The following is an 18,903-nucleotide window of genomic DNA, read 5'->3' as shown; positions in this document are numbered from 1 at the left end:
CTCTAGTGGTCAAAATGTATTCAGATTAGAGGCAGTCTTCAAGGTCTAAGAAATTAGCATATGAACTTCCTAGTTTTAGCTTTCAACTAAGAATACCAAGAGAACAAACCAAAATTGGTGATAAAAGTAAATTGGGAAGTTGTTTAAAATTGCATGCCCTATTTAAAACATGAAAGTTTTTTTTGGACTTGACTGTCCCTTTAAGGTTCTTAAGTAGGCTCCGTTTGAGCCTATGCATTCCTTAGATATTAAGATGCTATTTTGGAAAGTTTTGTTTCTTGTTGCAATTTCTTCTGCTCGTAGAGTATCAGAGCTCTCAGCGTTGCAGTGTGAATCCCTTTACCTTATTTTTCATTCGAATAAGGTAGTTCTGTGTACTAAGTTAGGGTTCCTCCCTAAAATGGTTTCGGATAGGAACATTAATCAAGAAATCGTTGTTCCTTCTTTGTGTCTTAACCCATCCTCTCATAAAGAACGTCTGCTGCACAACCTAGACGTGGTGCGTGCGTTGAAATTCTATCTACACGTGACTAAGGAATTTCGTCAGTCTTCTGCTCTGTTTATTGTTTTTTCTGGGAAACTGAAGAGTCAGAAAGCTACGTCTACTTCTCTTTCTTTGTGGCTGAAGAGTATAATTCACTTGGCCTATGAAACTGCTGGACAGCAGCTTCCTGAGATAGTCAAAGCTCATTCTACAAGGTCTGTTTCCTCTTTCTGGGCATTCAAAAATGAAGCTTCTGTGGAACAGATTTGCAAGGCTGCAACTTGGTCCTCTCTACACACTTTTTCAAAATTCTATAAATTTGATACTTTTGCCTCGGCTGAGGCTTCTTTTGGGAGAAAGGTTCTTCAAGCAGTGGTGCCTTCTGTTTAGGTTCCCTGTCTTGTCCCTCCCTTATCATCTGTGTCGTCTAGCTTGGGTATTGATTCCCAATAGTAATTAGATGATCCGTGGACTCACCGTGTCTATAGAAAGAAAACTAAATTTATGCTTACCTGATAAATTTATTTATTTCTTGACATGGTGAGTCCACGGCTCGCCCTGTTTTCTTTAGACAGTTTTTTTCGTGTTATAAACCTCAGGTACCTCTGCACCTTATTACTTCCTTTTTCTCCTTTTACTTCGGTCGAATGACTGGGGTTGGAGGGAAGGTAGGTGATATTTAACAGCTTTGCCGCCGCCTGCTGGGCAGGAGTGATATTCCCAATAGTAATTAGAGATGATCCGTGGACTCACCGTGTCAAGAAAGAAAGAAATTTATCAGGTAAGCATAAATTTTGTTGTCTTTATTTTATTTTACTAGCTTGGTTGGCTTGATATGACACCTTCCCAATAACTAAGCAAAATCTCTACCTGTAAGTGGTCCTTTACCCCTCATGAGTTGTGTGTCCATGCCAAAAACATGGTTAATCAAAAATGATAAAAGCAATTTTCAAACAGATAATGTTAAAGGGACACAAAACTCAAATGTTTTTCTTTCATGATTCAGATACAGCATGCAATTTTAAGCAACTTTCTAATTTACTCCTATCCTATTATACATTTTTCTTCCATTCTCTTGCTATCTTTTTTGAAAAAGCTGAAATATAAGCATATGAACTGGCCCATTTTTGGTTTACACCTGGGTAGCACTTGCTGATTGGTGGCTACATTTAGCCACCAATCAGCAGGCTCTACTTAGGAGTTAAACCAAAAAATGGGCCAGCTCCCATGCTTACATTCCTGCTTTTTCAAATAAAGATAGCAAGAGAAGAAAGAAAAATGTATAATAGGAGTAAATTAGAAAGTTGCTTAAAATGTGCATGCTGTATCTGAATCATGAAAGGAAAAATGTGGCTTTTGTGTCCCTTTTAATTTTGCATTCTACATTGTGATAGGAATGACAATAAAAAGACCATTGAGGAAATAAACCTATGTTTAGGGTCACATGGAACTATCATGTCTTCATTTATAATTTTCCTGACTGATTCCATTAATCTGGCTAATTATGATCAATAATTATAATCTGTATGTTGGTGGCCAAATGCTATTACTGGATAGTAGTCAATATTTCCCTCTATAACTGGTCGATAGTTGCTGGTACCCCCATTGTTGAATTGATCTTTGATCAATATTTTAGGTCTGATGATATGGACGGTCCTGTGGAGGATATAGGCAGTCGATCCTGTGTCACACGTTTTGTGAAGACGCTACTGTCTATCATGGAACATGGTGTGAAACCTCACAGTAAACATCTTACAGAATACTTTGCCTTTCTCTATGAATTTGTCAAAATGGGAGAGGAGGAGGTGATTATCTTATTTTGTGCAATAAAGGACCTGTATTAAATGTAGAGCTTTTGCCTTTAGTGACTTGAATCGAATAATCTCTTTCAGAGCCAGTTTTTGCTGTCACTACAAGCCATATCTACAATGGTACATTTCTACATGGGAACTAAAGGTCCTGAAAATGTAAGTGAACATACCTTTTTAATATGATCATGTAAAGGGTTAAGCGTTTCATAATTAAATGCACCTGTTAATTCTGTTTGCTTGTTAAAGATTTTAAAGTACTGAGTAACACAAACATGTTTTAATTTAACTTCAGCAAGAATATTATAAAATTAACTACTATACTATAACTATATACTAAACTATAACCATTGATGGGATTACGTGTCTATCACAAATACGGAAATACCTCATTTGTGCAGTGTAATGCTATGCACCCTGGCTGCTCTTCACATTAAAGTCTGTGTTAATGTCTCATATAATTTCAAGAATTCCTTAGGATTCTACAGGGCATGTCCTTTTGTCTACTATTATAGCTTCCTAAACACAGTTTATAAAACGTATGTGTATATTTTTCTGTATGTTACAGCCAAAACAGATTACAAATGTATGAATCCTGCTTCTTAGGTACCCAAGAGCTGCTGAATTTATGGCTGTATTACAGCAGTAAGAGCTATCTAAGTAATACAGGTAGATTAATTTTACTAAGAGGTGCCCACTGAAAGGGAGACAGTCTACTCCAGATTTTTTATTGTTTAAAAAGATAGATAATGCATTTATTACTCATTCCCCAGTTTTGCATAACCAACAGTTATATTAATACACTTTTTACTGCTGTGATTACTTTGTTTCTAAGTCTCTGCAGAATGCCCCCTTATCTCTGTTCTTTTGACAGAAATGCATTTTAGCCAATCAGTGCTGACTCCTAGGTAACTCCATGGGCGTGAGCACAATGTTATCTATATAACACACATAAACTAATGTCCTCTAGCTGTGGAAAACTGTCAAATACATTCAGAAAAGAGGAGGCCTTTAAGGGCTTAGAAATTGGCATATGAGCATACCTAGATTTATCTTTCATGTAAGAATACCAAGAGAACAAAGCAAATTTGATGATAAAAGTAAACTGAAAAGTTGTTTAAAATTGCATGCTCTTTCTGATTCATGAAAGTTTAATTTTGACTAGTCTGTCCCTTTAAGGTGCACAGTTGTTTTGACAGACATACATTTTAGCCAATCAGTGCTGACTCTTAAATTACTCCACGACAGTGAGCACAATGTTTATATGAGACACATGAACTAGCAATGTCCATCTGTCAAAATGCATTTAGATAAGAGGCAGTTTAGAAATTAGCATATGAGCCTACCTAGGTTTAGCTTTCCATAAAGAATACCAAGAGACTAGAGCAAAGCAAATTTGATGATAAAAGTAAATTGGAAAGTTGTTTAAAATTGCATCCCCTATCTGAATCATGAAAGTTTAATTTTGACTAGACTGTCCTTTTTAAGTTCAGGTGCCCTCTTTGCAGTTAACTTCAATGTGTTAAAGTGAATACAATATGTGATGTATTTATACTGTAAATGTACAGTTTCAGTTTACATTTTAAATTGCCTGGGAAGATTTTAATTTACTTAGGGATTGGTATTTAGCCCCAGGTTGAAGTGTTATCTGAAGAAGAAGAAGGGGAGGAGGAAGAGGAAGAAGATATTCTTTCCTTAGCTGAAGAAAAATACAGACCAGCAGCTCTTGAAAAGATGGTTGCTTTGATTGCTTTCCTAGTGGAACAGTCTCGTTCAGAAAGGTAAATAATGAGCTTTGCTAACTACTGGTGTTTCTTTTTTTTAAACCCAACAGAAATCTATAGGAATACTGTCATGTTTTTGTGTTCTGTTACACCACTTGAAACCAGATGGTAATGTATTAATTTAAGATAATGCTTATGATTTCAAACAGGCAGTTAGAGCGTATATATATATATATATATATATATATATATATATATATATATATATATATAGAGAGAGAGAGAGAGAGAGAGAGAGAGAGAGAGAGAGAGAGAGAGAGAGAGAGAGAGAGAGAGAGAGAGAGAGAGAGAGAGAGAGAGAGAGAGAGAGAGAGAGAGAGAGAGAGAGAGAGAGAAGGAGTACTTAAGACTTTTGGGGAACTTTTTGGGAACTGCATAAAGCTAAATACTAACTGGTTAAAAAAATTTTTTTACCATCACTATGAATAAACTTGTGATTTTGTCTGTCTGCTTAGCTACATAGAGCAAACTCAATTCAGACAAAAAGATATATGGAAAAGAAGGAAATGATGTATTCAGAGCAAACATTAGCCCATGAATACTTTTTCTTCTTAATATGGGAAGAGTCCACAGCTGTATTCCTTATTTGTGAGAAATACTGAACCTGGCCACCAGGAGGAGGCAAAGACACCCAAGTCAAAGGCTTAAATACCTCCCCCACTTCCTCATAACCCCAGTCATTCTTTGCCTTTTGTCACAGGAGGTTGGCAGAGAAGTGTCAGAAGATTTCGGAGTAATCTCTTATGGAGGGTAGTACTCTTCGAGATGGGACTGGAGTTTTAAGTAGTCCTGTTAGCCTCTCAGTGAGAGCATGGATGAAAGTTAGAGTCCGGAAATGCAGGGAGAGTCTTTCTGCAAAACCATCCTGACTCATATTAACAGCTCCATAAGCAATCAGCGTTGACGAGTTTCGCTGCCTGTTTTCTTCTCTCAAGTCCATGTCAGAAGCGACGCTACTATCTGTCACACTTGAAGGGCCATGTTACTGTTCCATGGCATAGATTCTGGTAAGGTTGTTTAATTTTTTTATACATGTATGATAACGCAAGAAGACAGAGTCACAGTGTGACTCCTTTTATCTGTATAGAATCAAGTGTTAATATCTCTTGAGGGGGATTATTGAACAGTGGGGAATAATCTTATATGTTTATATGATTTTATGCTGCTTTTATGTGTGAGATGTTATGGGCTCATAGGCTGTTATGTAATATTAAGGTTTCACTTTTACTTTGAGAGCTGTGGAGCTTACAAGTTTGGTGCGCTTTTTCTCATAGTAGAGACGGTCCTGCATTGCACAGTTTTCATTTCCTCTTTTCTGACTGGGTGTTTATCAGAGAGGAGTCATAAATCTCTGTACTGTCTGGGTCATAGGAGGTGGGGAATGCCCCAGCCATTGGGGTATTAGGGTGCTATTTTCTGAATAAAATAAGATTGTTTTATTTTCTATAGTTCTCCGCTTATTGCACTAGCGACGGAGGATTCTGTTACTTTAGAGGGTACTCCTTCTATTCCTAAAGAGTAATTCCTGTTTATATTGTGAGGAGGCCTTAGATCCGCCCTCTCAATTATGTTCCATATGCCTTGATAATGTGATAATATCAAACATGTTTGATACCACTGAGCCGTCCACCTCTGAGGAGTTGTCATCCAGTGAGGTGCGTACCCTACATTCTTCTCTCTCTACACATGCAGTTCTTCTCTCTCTACACATGCAGCAAGCGAAAGGTTACATATTGCTCACCTTCCCAGAGTACATCAGATAATTTATTGGATTTAACTGATACGGTTATCCGAGGATGAAGTTCTTTCTGAGACGTCAGAGTATGAACATTCTGGGTCGGAGTCTGCTGCCTCTAAACCTCCGGCTGCGGAGGAACCAGACTTTAGTTTTAGGAATTTGCACTTTCTTCTAAAGGAAGTTTTTGGCGAATTCAGAGTTTCCCGAGGCCAAATTGCCTGATGAACCTTTGATACCTAAATTGAATAGAGTTTGAGGACACTGTTGTACCTTATCCTTCCCAGCTCCTGTTAGATGGCGAACATTATTAAAAATGAATGGGACAGGATTGGATTAATTTTTTCCCCTCTTCTCCCTTTAACAAATTGTTCCCGGTCCTGGACTTTCTATGGAGTTATGAGGTTCCGTCCCTAAGGGGGATGGCGCTATCTTCGCCCTTGATAAACGTACTACTATCCCGCTTGAGGATAGCTCTTCGTTTTAGGAGCCCATGGATAAAAGATGGAAACTCTGTTAAGAAAGATGTTTCAACATACAGGATATTTGTTTTTCAACCGGCGGCTGTTGCCGCGTTTGCTGGAGCAGTTACTTATTGGTGCAACTCCTTACGGGATTTGATTGAGGGGGAGGGTCCCCTCAACGTTCTTCAGGAAAGAATTAAGGCCTTGAGGTTGCTAATTCCTTTATCTGTGATGCTAATATGCAGATTATTTGTCTGAATGCTACAGCTTTATATGTTCAGACCCATCGGGCTCTGGCTGAAGTAATGGTTTGCGGATACGACTTCTACATCTAGACTTCTTTCCCTCCCCTTTCAGGGAATGATTTTGTTTGGTCCAGGCCTGGACTCAATTATCTCCACGGTCACAGGGTCAAGGGTGCCCTCCTACCGCAAGAGAATATGAACTAGTCTAAGGGACAATTTTCGTTATGATAAAGCCCATGTCAGCAAACCTCCGCTAGGCCAGAGCAACACAAGAGCTCTTGGAAGCCGGCTCAGTCCTGGAATAAATCCAAGCAGAGCAAGAAGCCCCCCGAGTTTAAGTCGGCATGAATGGGCAGTCCTCTTCTGTATCGTGTAGGGGGCAGTCTGTTGTTCATTTTAGTCGCTTGGTTCAGGGATGTGCAGTATCCATGGGTCCTGGAGGTCATAGCTCAGGGTTACAAGATAGGTTTCAAGTCTCACCCATCCAAGGGCAGATTCCTCCTCTCTCTCCTGTCTTTCTGACCATAGAGGAGAGCCTTTCTGGGGTGCGTACAGGATCTGTCCTCTTAGGAGTTATTGTTCCGGTGCCTATCGCAGCAGTGGTTTGGAATACTATTCATACCTTTTCGTGGTCCCGAAGGAGGGAAACTTTCCGTCTGATTCTGAACCTAAAGTGCTAAAACAAGTTTTTAAATGTCCCCTCATTTAAGATAGAGACAATAGGTCCATTCTTCCCCTCATTCGAGAAGTGCAGTTCATGACTATGATAGATCTGAAGGATACCTCCCTTCACGTACCAATCCTCAAGGACCACTTCCAGTTCCTAAGGTTTGCGTTCCTGGACCAGCACTTCCAGTTTTTGCACTTCCGTTTGGTCTAGCGTCTTGGTCGCGGACCTAGTGGGGATGTCATCATCTCCTCCGTGGAGGTTACCTTGTCGCAGGGATCTGCTGACCAAGGTCTCTTTGTTCATCAACGTCTAGATTATCTGAGGCTGACTGCGTGGAGATTGACCGCTTAATCCTAGCAAAGAGACGGTTTTCCGAGAGAGTTATTTTTACTCTCATTCGAGCTCGTAAGCTGGTTTCTCGTCGCATCTATCATAAGTTGTGGAGGACCTACTTATTCTGTTCTCCAGGATGAACTGGAGAAGGGCTTTTCTTCAAGTCCCCTAAGGGGACAGTTTTTGGCCCTGTCTGTGTTACTGCACAAGAGGTTCCCTGAGCCTCCAGATTTGCAGTCTGTTGTTTATTCTCTGCTAGGACCAGACCTGTGTTTGCTCCTCTTTGGAGTTTAGATCTTGTTCTTAAAGTTTTGCAACGGGCTCCGTTGGAGCCTATCATGAAGTAGACAATTGTTGTCTTGGAAGGTTCCTTTTCTACTGGCTATTGCTTCTGCGCACCGAGTATCTGTGATTGCTTCCTTGCAATGCGTCAATCCTTATCTGGCTTTCCATACTGATAAGGCTGTTCTACAATCCAAGTTTGGTTTTCTTCCTAAGGTTATGTCATTTCGCAACATCAATCAAGAGATTGTGGATCCTTTGTCCTAATCCTTCTTCGTCGAAGGAACGTAATTCTGGATGTGGTTTGTGCCTTGAAGTTCTATCTTCAGGCCACTATGGAATTTAGACTAACTTCTTTTGCTGTTTGTTCTCCTTTCCAGGAATCGTAGGGGTCAGAGGGCCTCTTCGACTTCCTTATCTTCTTGGCTGAGGAGTCTTATCCGTTTAGCATAGAACCAGCGGGACATAAGCCGCCTCTGAGGATTACCGCTAATTCTACGAGAGCAGTGTTTTCCTCTTGGGCCTTCAAAAATGAGGTCTCTATATGGATCAGATTGTAAGGCGGCTACCTGGTCCTCCTTACATACTTTTTCCAAATTTTACAAGTTAAGATGTTTTTGCTTCTGCTGAAGCAGCCTTCGGGAGAAAGGTTATGCAGGCTGTGGTGCCCTCAGATTAGGGTCTGCCTCTCTTTTTTCCCTCCCGTTAGCATTCCATGTACTCTAGAGCTTGCGTATATGATTCCCACAAGTAAGAAATGCAGCTGTGGACTCTTCCCATTTTAAGAAGGAAAACATAAATTATGACTTACAAGATCATTTCCTTGCCTTCTGTATAGGAAGAGTCCACAGCTCTCGCCTGTGTTCTCCGATGGGCAGTCCTAAATTTAAATTTATTCTTCTGGCACCTTTTTCACCCTGATGTTTCTTCTACTGTTCCTTGTTTCTTCGGCACAATGACTGGGGTTATGAGGAAGTGGGGGGAGGTATTTGTCTTTGGCTTGGGTGTCTTTGCCTCCTCCTGGTGGCCAGGTTCAGTATTTCCCACAAGTAATGAATGCAGCTTCTATACAGAAGGAAAGGAAATTATCTGGTAAGTCATAATTTATGTTTTTACATGAATTTTTAAAAATTATACTAGTTGTTTAAATATTGAAAAAATGTTAATGTCCATAAAGCAGTGGGCGCTGCCATATCGTAATGTAGGTTACCTTTTCTATTATGGTCAATTAGGAATAGTTCAAAATGGCTTTCAAGAGTGTGCAACCAATGACTGTGTGGAATATATGAATTGGAAAGCCCACAATATTCAGAATCCAATTACAGGAAAGGAGAACAAAATATTGAAAGTATATTGCAAAGTTGCTTCACTACATGTAATTAAACAATTTATATTAATATCTTGAGGCGATAAATGTCCCTTTAAATGGACATAATTATCATAATTGAAATGCACACAAAAATATTTTAGTAAAAGCTATCAATGTTTCAGCATATGTACATATACCTTGTGCACCTCCAATCAAATAATTCCCTGCTCAGAGCGGGTGACGGTATGTATAACACACATTGCCTCATCACTGACACGTTACATGCTACCACTGTCTCTAAAAAGATACATAATTTGAATGCAGGTTCATAGGAGATATGTGCATATCATGGGCGTCCGAAAGGGGGGCATCTACCAAATTGGTTCTGGCTACAGCTCCAAGAATATTCATAAAGGTTCTAGGTGCCCTTTGTGTGTGATCGGGTCTCAGGGTATTGCATTGTTTCCATACCTGGACAACATCTTGGTACAAGCTCTCACACCAACCAGCTCTTGTTGTTTCTTCAAAAGTATGGTTGGAGGATCAATTTTTCAAAAAGTTATTTGGTTTCTCAGGCAAAGGTAACTTTTTTGGGTTTTCAAATAGATTGTCTCCATGAATCTTTCTCTAACAGAGCAGAGAAGGTTAAAATTGGAGTCAACATGTCTGAAACTTCAGTCGCTCTCATTTGCCTTGGTTGTTTTTTGTATGGAAGTCCTAAGTCTCATGATTGCAGCTTCAGGTGCAATTCCATTTGCTTGACTTCACATGAGGCCTCTGCAGCTTTGTATTCTGCATCAATGGTGCAGCAATTATACTCAGCTGTCTCAAAGGATATTTTTTGATCACAGTACAAGTCAGTCTCTAACTTGGTAGCTGGATCATCACTTTATTATTCTGGGGGCTTTTTTTGCTCGTCCTACCTGAACTGTGATCCCTACAGATGCAAGTTTCTCAGGTTGGGGAGCTGTTTGGGGTTCTCTGAGAGCACATGGAGTTTGGGATTGTCTGTAGGTGAGGTTACCAATCAATGTTCTAGAACTCTGTGCAATTTTCAGGGTACTTCAAGCTTGGCCTCTGTTGAAAAGAGAGTCTCATCTCCGATTCCAGATAGACAGTGTCACAGCAGTAGCTTATGTCAACCATCAGGGGAGAACTCACAGTTCCTTATCACTGATGGAGGTATCTCAAATTATCTCATGGGCAGAAACCAATTCCTGTCTCTGCAATTCATATTCATGGGGTAAACAACTGGAAGGCAGAATTTCTCAGTCATCAATCTCTGCATCCAGAGGACTGGTCTCTTCACCGGAATGTATTCAATCAGATTGTCGATCTTTGGGCTCTCTTAGAAAAGGATCTGATGGCGTCTTGTTTGAAAAATAAACTTCCCATGTACTTTGCGAAGTCCAGGGATAATCAAGCAGAGTTAGTGGATGCTGTAGTAGTTCCTTGGTTGTTTCAGCTTGCTTATCTGTTTCCGCCTCTGGTAGTTCTTCCCAGAGTGAATTCTAAGATAAGCCTAGAGAAGTCAGCTGTAATCCTGATTGCCCCAGCATGGCCTGTAATCCCCTTTTAAAAACACTTTTATTCACTTCTTTACCAGTGCAAACTACGTGACTGTTTACCCACAATTTCAAGTAATAGCTAGTGGATATAGTATCCGAAAGACACTGGTGTCATATTTTGTAAAATTTTCATAGTTTATTACATGATTCTGTTTTGGTTTAGGAATATCCGTTTCGAGGAAGTATTATTTCCTCCTAACAACCAATTATTTTTATTTTATCCAAGTAATATCCGATAAAATCACTACTGGATTTTTACTATTTGTGCAATATTATTCCTCTATTTATGAATTATTATAGATCACAACATTTATGAAATTTTTTATATGTTTTATATGCTCTTCATATGTTTTGTTTCCAATACCTAAATAATCCATATCTGTATGAATTATATTTGAATAAAAGTGTTTTTAAATTAGATATAGAGTAACTAGTCTCTTGAATGTAATGAAAAGTATTAACTGTCAGTTAGACAAATTATTTTCTATATTAACTTATTGATTTTATAGCTTAAGTGTCCTCTTATCCATTATATACTTCTTTTTGAATTTTTTATTATTATTTTTTAGCCTAATTGGTCTATAATAAGATACTGAAGTAAAACATTTTTTGTATCACCTTATTTTAAGGTATCCATTGTCAGTTATATTATTGCTCCATTATCCTATAGCTGGAAGCGCCCTCTTTCTTTTTGTATTAATTAATAAAAATGATGTTTTTGAATCCCTCACTTTGTCATTTCTCATGGACTCCACAGCTTGGATATTAGTTCCCAGGAGTAATGGATTGTGGACTCTCACCACCTGTGAAAAAAAAAAAACATAATTTATACTTGCCTAATAAATTAATTTCCACAAGACTCCACCCTTATGTTTTTTGGCGTTAATTCGTTTTTTATTTAGCACATCTTTTTACCCTGCTCCTTTTATGGCTCTTATTCCTTTTTCTTACCTCACTTTGCTTGGCTATACGTTCTTGGGATTTGGGAATCTTTGTCTCCTACTAGTTGTTGTGAAGAGTAATTACCAGGTAGTAATGGATTGTGGACTCTCACCACCATGAAAGAAATTAATTTATCAGGTAAGTATAAATAATATTTTCTTTTTTATAACTGTGTAATGCAACAGCTCAAATAAACAAAGCACTAAATAATAAATAAAACAATATGCTTCTATTTTTATTTTTGTCTGGATAAAGACATTCATTTTATTACACCCAAAAAAATGTTTAATATTGTGTTAAGTCCAAACCTTATAATGTACTAGTAAACTAGATCTAGTAGGATTTTGGGATCATTTTCAACCCCAGATTTGTGTGTATTGTGTATTTGTGTGTCTTTTGTTGGGATATTTCACTTTATTGACCCCTATGGAAAATTTATCATGTTGTATAATGCTCCATTTGCCTTTTCAGCTGTGACTTCAGTAATAAAAAGGTTAAACTACTTACACGTTGTAAAGAAAGTGGATTGACTTTGCAAACCTAATTTCTTAATGGAAGCAACATTATTGATTAAGAGCTTTAAGGTCTCTCAATAAGACTTTATGGTTATATATTCACTTGAATGTGTAAAACAAATATCCAACACTACTTAGATAACCTTTACTGGATGCAATCTGTTTTAGTTATTTATCTTCCTAACAATAGAGCATTGTAATGACTCTTTAAAAAATGATACCTCTAATAACGATATTCTGTTTTCATGGTTTTAGTTCTTGGTGTTTTCCTAACCCAAAGCTATATAATTACGTTTCAATTTATTTTTAGGCATCTTACGTTGTCCCAAAATGACATGGCTGCTCTGACAGGAGGAAAGGTAGAAACTTTTGTGTATATTAAGACATTTACATAATAATACATTTCAGTTAATGGATATTTACATTTTTTTTTCTTTTTTTAGGGCTTCCCTTTCCTCTTTCAGCATATACGTGATGGTATTAATATCAGGCAGACTTGCAATCTTATTTTCAGCCTTTGTCGATACAATAATCGCCTTGCGGAACATGTGAGTGAGACACTTTTTTGAAATTTTAATGGGACATAAATTTCTCTCTTATTACCCAGTAGAATTTCTAGTTTAGTTTGCTTTAATTCAAGTTTATAAAACATAAGGCCCAGGCTCAAACAAAATGTCAGTCAGTCACACATATACCCACACAGCATGGGGAGATAAAAACAATATGTGCATTAGCCCAGATTAGCATGTAGGGGGTCACAATTTATTTTCCTCAAGCATTAGAATTATAGACATGTATGTACATATATATCAAATATCAGTATTACTGTACATAAAATAGATTTGTCCACCAAACCAGCTTATTCAATCAATCATTTAGAAAGACCATTAATACCTTTTCCAGTAAACATACTACCAGAGGTTTATAGAGCAGCAAAAATAAAGAGTAGTTAGGGAACACCTTTGACAATTCATTTTATAAATACTGTCCCATTTGTTTGTTTGTTTTTTAGATTGCATCAATGCTTTTTACATCTATAGCAAAGCTGACCCCGGAGGTATATTAATTCAAACTATTTCATTACTGTTTTGGGATATAATGCATGCTTGTCATTTTGCAATGTTATTCTAAAATCCAATTTAGTAAGCAGTGTTTCACTGTTTGTTTTTTGTTAGTCTTGATAAAAGTTTAAATATCTAAAAAGGTTAAATCATGGCATAAGAATCTAGTTCAAAGCACACCCAAAACGATGAGGGACATTTTTCTGGATGAAATATACTTCAGATTTTTTGGTTATTTACTTTTAAATACTTTATTATGTATCTTAATTCTGTTTGTCCATTGAAGCGGTGCTTGGGTTTAGCAACTTTATTTGAGCATTATTTTCATTTAATTGATTGGATATGGGTAATAATAATATAGGTAAATTGTAAAGCTTAAAAGGACTGCAAAGTGCGCGTGGTCGGATGACTTGCGCTGAGGAAAAGATTAGACGAGCACTACCCGTTGCATAGCACTTGCCTTATTTGTAGGATACAATCTGGGATTGCTTTTGAAGAAGGCAAAACTAGCTACAGGCATTATGTTAGTGTAAACTGCATTGTTTTGCAGTTATCTGCTGAAATAACTTGGGAAAATATATGTGGCAGGGTTAGCCTTGATAAGTTTGTGGTCTGATTTCTTTCTAATGGTAGTGAGAATCCACAAAATCCTGTTCTTACATGTGGGAATACATTACCTGGCCACCAGGAGGAGGCAAAGACACCCCAAACAGAGCATTTAACTATCCCTCCTACTTCCCCTTCCCTCCCAGTAGTTCTTTGCCTCGTCTGGGAGGTAGGCAGAGATTTGAGATGCTCTGCAAGATTCTATTATAGTACCCTCAATGGATTGTTTCCTTCAAGAGAGGGTCAGGGAATTACTTTAGCTGTTCTTGATAATCTCTTAGTAGAGTATTGGGCTCAGCAGACCACGGGTGTCATAGGGAAGTTCCCAGACACCCCCCTGTGAGCCATTGATTTTCTCACATTCGGTCCTGACCTGTTAGTTATAGTGGTGTTATCTCACTTTTGCAAGACCTATATTGTTGCTGCTGGAACATCCTAGGGCAGCAGATGGGTCCCTTCTTATCATTTTTAACAGATCTTACCCATTCAGGCTTGTTGCCTTATTATTTGGGTGATGTAAGTATGTATTTGCGTTTGTGCACACTAGATAAATTTTTTACTCCCCTCAAAAATGGCTAGTGCCTGGACTTAGAGACGGTGTGTGTGTGCATGCACTGCCATAGTGTCACTGAATACACTTTATTTCTCTTGTTAAGTGTATCCAGTCCACGGATCATCCATTACTTATGGGATATTCTCCTTCCCAACAGGAAGTTGCAAGAGGATCACCCACAGCAGAGCTGCTATATAGCTCCGCCCCTCACTGCCATATCGAGTCATTCTCTTGCAACTCTCAACTAAGATGGAGGTCGTAAGAGGACTGTGGTGTTTTAGACTTAGTTTATTTCTTCAATCAAAAGTTTATTTTTAAATGGTACCGGAGTGTACTGTTTATCTCAGGCAGTATTTAGAAGAAGAATCTGCCTGCGTTTTCTATGATCTTAGCAGAAGAAACTAAGATCCTTTGCTGTTCTCACATATTCTGAGGAGTGAGGTAACTTCAGAGGGGGAATAGCGTGCAGGATTTCCTGCAATAAGGTATGTGCAGTTAAAATATTTTTCTAGGGATGGAATTTGCTAGAAATTGCTGCTGATACTGAAGTAATGTAAGTAAAGCCTTAAATGCAGTGATAGCGACTGGTATCAGGCTTATTAATAGAGATACATACTCTTATAAAAGTGTATTTTAAAACGTTTGCTGGCATGTTTAATCGTTTTTTATATATGTTTGGTGATAAAACTTATTGGGGCCTAGTTTTTTCCACATGGCTGGCTTGATTTTTGCCTAGAAACAGTTTCCTGAAGCTTTCCACTGTTGCAATATGAGTGGGAAGGGCCTATTTTAGTGCTTTTCTGTGCAGATAAAAATACTGACATTCAGCTTCCCTCTGCATGATACAGGACATCTCTGAAGGGCTCAAAAGGCTTCAAAGTCGTGTTTGAGGAGGGTAACAATCACAGTAGACTGTGGCAGTTGTTGTGACTGTGTTTAAAAACAAAAAAAACGTTTTTGTCATTTATTATTCTGTTTTTGTTATTAAGGGGTTAATAATCCATTTGCAAGTGGGTGCAATGCTCTGCTGACTTGTTACATACACTGTAAAAATTTCGTTAGTGTAACTGCCTTTTTTCACTGTTATTTCAAATTTGGACAAAATTTGTGTTTCTTAAAGGCGCAGTAACGTTGTAAACTTGTTTTAAGTGTTTTCCAAGCTTGCTAGTCTCATTGCTAGTCTGTTTAAACATGTCTGATACAGAGGAACCTACTTGTTCATTATGTTTGAAAGCCATGGTAGAGCCCCATAGGAGAATGTGTACTAAATGTATTGATTTCACCTTAAACAGTAAAGATCAGTCTTTATCTATAAAATAATTATCACCAGAGGGTTCTGTCGAGGGGGAAGTTATGCCGACTAACTCTCCCCACATGTCAGACCCTTCGCCTCCCGCTCAGGGGACACACGCTAATATGGCACCAATTACATCAGGGACGCCCATAGCGATTACCTTGCAGGACATGGCTGCAATCATGAATACTACCCTGTCAGAGGTATTATCTAGATTGCCGGAATTAAGAGGCAAGCGCGATAGCTCTGGCGTTAGGAGAGATACAGAGCGCGCAAATGCTGTAAGAGCCATGTCTGATACTGCGTCACAGTATGTAGAACATGAGGAAGGAGAGCTTCATTCTGTGGGTGACATCTCTGACTCGGGGAAACCTGATTCAGAGATTTCTAATTTTACATTTAAGCTTGAGAACCTCCGTGTATTGCTTGGGGAGGTATTAGCTGCTCTGAATGACTGTAACACAGTTGCAATTCCAGAGAAATTGTGTAGGCTGGATAGATACTATGCGGTGCCGGTGTGTACTGACGTTTTTCCTATACCTAAAAGGCTTACAGAAATTATTAGCAAGGAGTGGGATAGACCCAGTGTGCCCTTTTCCCCACCTCCTATATTTAGAAAAATGTTTCCAATAGACGCCACTACACGGGACTTATGGCAGACGGTCTCTAAGGTGGAGGGAGCAGTTTCTACTTTAGCAAAGCGTACCACTATCCCGGTTGAGGACAGTTGTGCTTTTTCAGATCCAATGGATAAAAAATTAGAGGCTTACCTTAAGAAAATGTTTATTCAACAAGGTTTTATTTTGCAGCCCCTTGCATGCATTGCGCCTGTCACTGCTGCGGCGGCATTCTGGTTTGAGGCCCTGGAAGAGGCCATCCATACAGCTCCATTGGAGGAAATTATTGACAAGCTTAGAACGCTTAAGCTAGCTAACTCATTTGTTTCTGATGCCATTGTTCATTTGACTAAACTAACGGCTAAGAATTCCGGATTCGCCATCCAGGCGCGTAGGGCGCTATGGCTTAAATCCTGGTCAGCTGACGTGACTTCAAAGTCTAAGTTACTCAACATTCCTTTCAAGGGGCAGACCTTATTCGGGCCTGGCTTGAAGGAAATTATTGCTGACATTACTGGAGGCAAGGGTCATACCCTTCCTCAGGACAGGGCCAAATCAAAGGCCAAACAGTCTAATTTTCGTGCCTTTCGAAATTTCAAGGCAGGAGCAGAATCAACTTCCTCCGCTTCAAAACAAGAGGGAACTGTTGCTCATTCCAGACAGGGCTGGAAACCTAACCAGTCCTGGAACAAGGGCAAGCAGGCCAGAAAACCTGCTGCTGCCCCCAAGACAGCATGAAGGAACGGCCCCCTATCCGGAAACGGATCTAGTGGGGGGCAGACTTTCTCTCTTCGCCCAGGCGTGGGCAAGAGATGTTCAGGATCCCTGGGCGTTGGAGATCATATCTCAGGGATATCTTCTGGACTTCAAAGCTTCTCCTCCACAAGGGAGATTTCATCTTTCAAGGTTATCAGCAAACCAGATAAAGAAAGAGGCATTCCTAAGCTGTGTGCAAGACCTCCTAGTAATGGGAGTGATCCATCCAGTTCCGCGGACGGAACAGGAACAGGGGTTTTATTCAAATCTGTTTGTGGTTCCCAAGAAAGAGGGAACCTTCAGACCAATCTTGGATCTAAAGATCTTAAACAAATTCCTCAGAGTTCCATCATTCAAAATGGAAACTATTCGGACCATCCTACCCATGATCCAAGAGGGTCAGTACATGACCACAGTGGACTTAAAGGATGCCTACCTTCATATACCGATTAACAAAGATCATCATCGGTTCCTACGTTTTGCCTTTCTAGACAGGCATTACCAATTTGTAGCTCTTCCCTTCGGGTTGGCCACAGCCCCGAGAATCTTTACAAAGGTTCTGGGCTCACTTCTGGCGGTTCTAAGACCGCGAGGCATAGCGGTGGCTCCGTATCTAGACGACATCCTGATACAGGCGTCAAGCTTTCAAATTGCCAAGTCTCATACAGAGATAGTTCTGGCATTTCTGAGGTCGCATGGGTGGAAAGTGAACGTGGAAAAGAGTTCTCTATCCCCACTCACAAGAGTCACCTTCCTAGGGACTCTTATAGATTCTGTAGAGATGAAAATTTACCTGACGGAGTCCAGGTTATCAAAACTTCTAAATGCTTGCCGTGTCCTTCATTCCATTCCACGTCCGTCAGGGGCTCAGTGCATGGAAGTAATCGGCTTAATGGTAGCGGCAATGGACATAGTGCCATTTGCGCGCCTGCATCTCAGACCGCTGCAATTATGCATGCTAAGTCAGTGGAATGGGGATTACTCAAATTTGTCCCCTCTACTAAATCTGGATCAAGAGACCAGAGATTCTCTTCTCTGGTGGCTATCTCGGGTCCATCTGTCCATGGGTATGACCTTTCGCAGGCCAGATTGGACGATTGTAACAACAGATGCCAGCCTTCTAGGTTGGGGCGCAGTCTGGAACTCCCTGAAGGCTCAGGGATCGTGGACTCAGGAGGAGAAACTCCTCCCGATAAATATTCTGGAGTTAAGAGCAATATTCAATGCTCTTCTAGCTTGGCCTCAGTTAGCAACCCTGAGGTTCATCAGATTTCAGTCGGACAACATCACGACTGTGGCTTACATCAGCCATCAAGGGGGAACCAGGAGTTCCCTAGCGATGTTAGAAGTCTCAAAGATAATTCGCTGGGCAGAGTCTCACTCTTGCCATCTGTCAGCGATCCACATCCCAGGCATAGAGAACTGGGAGGCGGATTTTCTAAGTCGTCAGACTTTTCATCCGGGGGAGTGGGAACTCCATCCGGAGGTGTTTGCTCGACTGATCCATCGTTGGGGCAAACAAGAACTGGATCTCATGGCATCTCGCCAGAACGCCAAGCTTCCTTGTTACGGATCCAGGTCCAGGGACCCGGGAGCGACGCTGATAGATGCTCTAGCAGCTCCTTGGTTCTTCAACCTGGCTTATGTGTTTCCACCATTTCCTCTGCTCCCTCGACTGATTGCCAAAATCAAGCAGGAGAGAGCATTGGTGATTCTGATAGCGCCTGCGTGGCCACGCAGGACCTGGTATGCAGACCTAGTGGACATGTCATCCTTTCCACCATGGACTCTGCCTCTGAGGCAGGACCTTCTAATACAAGGTCCTTTCAAACATCCAAATCTAATTTCTCTGAGACTGACTGCATGGAGATTGAACG

General features: G+C 39.8%; 1 protein-coding gene across 3 annotated transcripts in view; it reads left to right on the top strand.

Annotated features, from left to right (window-relative positions):
• USP34 (ubiquitin specific peptidase 34) overlaps positions 1-18,903 on the top strand; it is a 1,226,195-nt gene that overhangs the window by 1,009,128 nt on the left and 198,164 nt on the right. For all 3 annotated transcript variants that reach the window (XM_053712051.1, XM_053712050.1, XM_053712048.1), the window contains 6 exons: positions 2,121-2,289; positions 2,377-2,451; positions 3,922-4,073; positions 12,450-12,498; positions 12,583-12,687; positions 13,152-13,196. In XM_053712051.1, the coding sequence (XP_053568026.1) occupies positions 2,121-2,289; positions 2,377-2,451; positions 3,922-4,073; positions 12,450-12,498; positions 12,583-12,687; positions 13,152-13,196 (595 nt within the window). The remainder of the gene's footprint in view (positions 1-2,120; positions 2,290-2,376; positions 2,452-3,921; positions 4,074-12,449; positions 12,499-12,582; positions 12,688-13,151; positions 13,197-18,903) is intronic.

The sequence above is a fragment of the Bombina bombina genome, chromosome 4, assembly GCF_027579735.1.
Source record: "Bombina bombina isolate aBomBom1 chromosome 4, aBomBom1.pri, whole genome shotgun sequence".
Lineage (NCBI taxonomy): Eukaryota > Metazoa > Chordata > Amphibia > Anura > Bombinatoridae > Bombina > Bombina bombina.
Note: the sequence above shows the minus strand (reverse complement) of the source record. Positions and strands in the feature narration are given on the sequence as shown.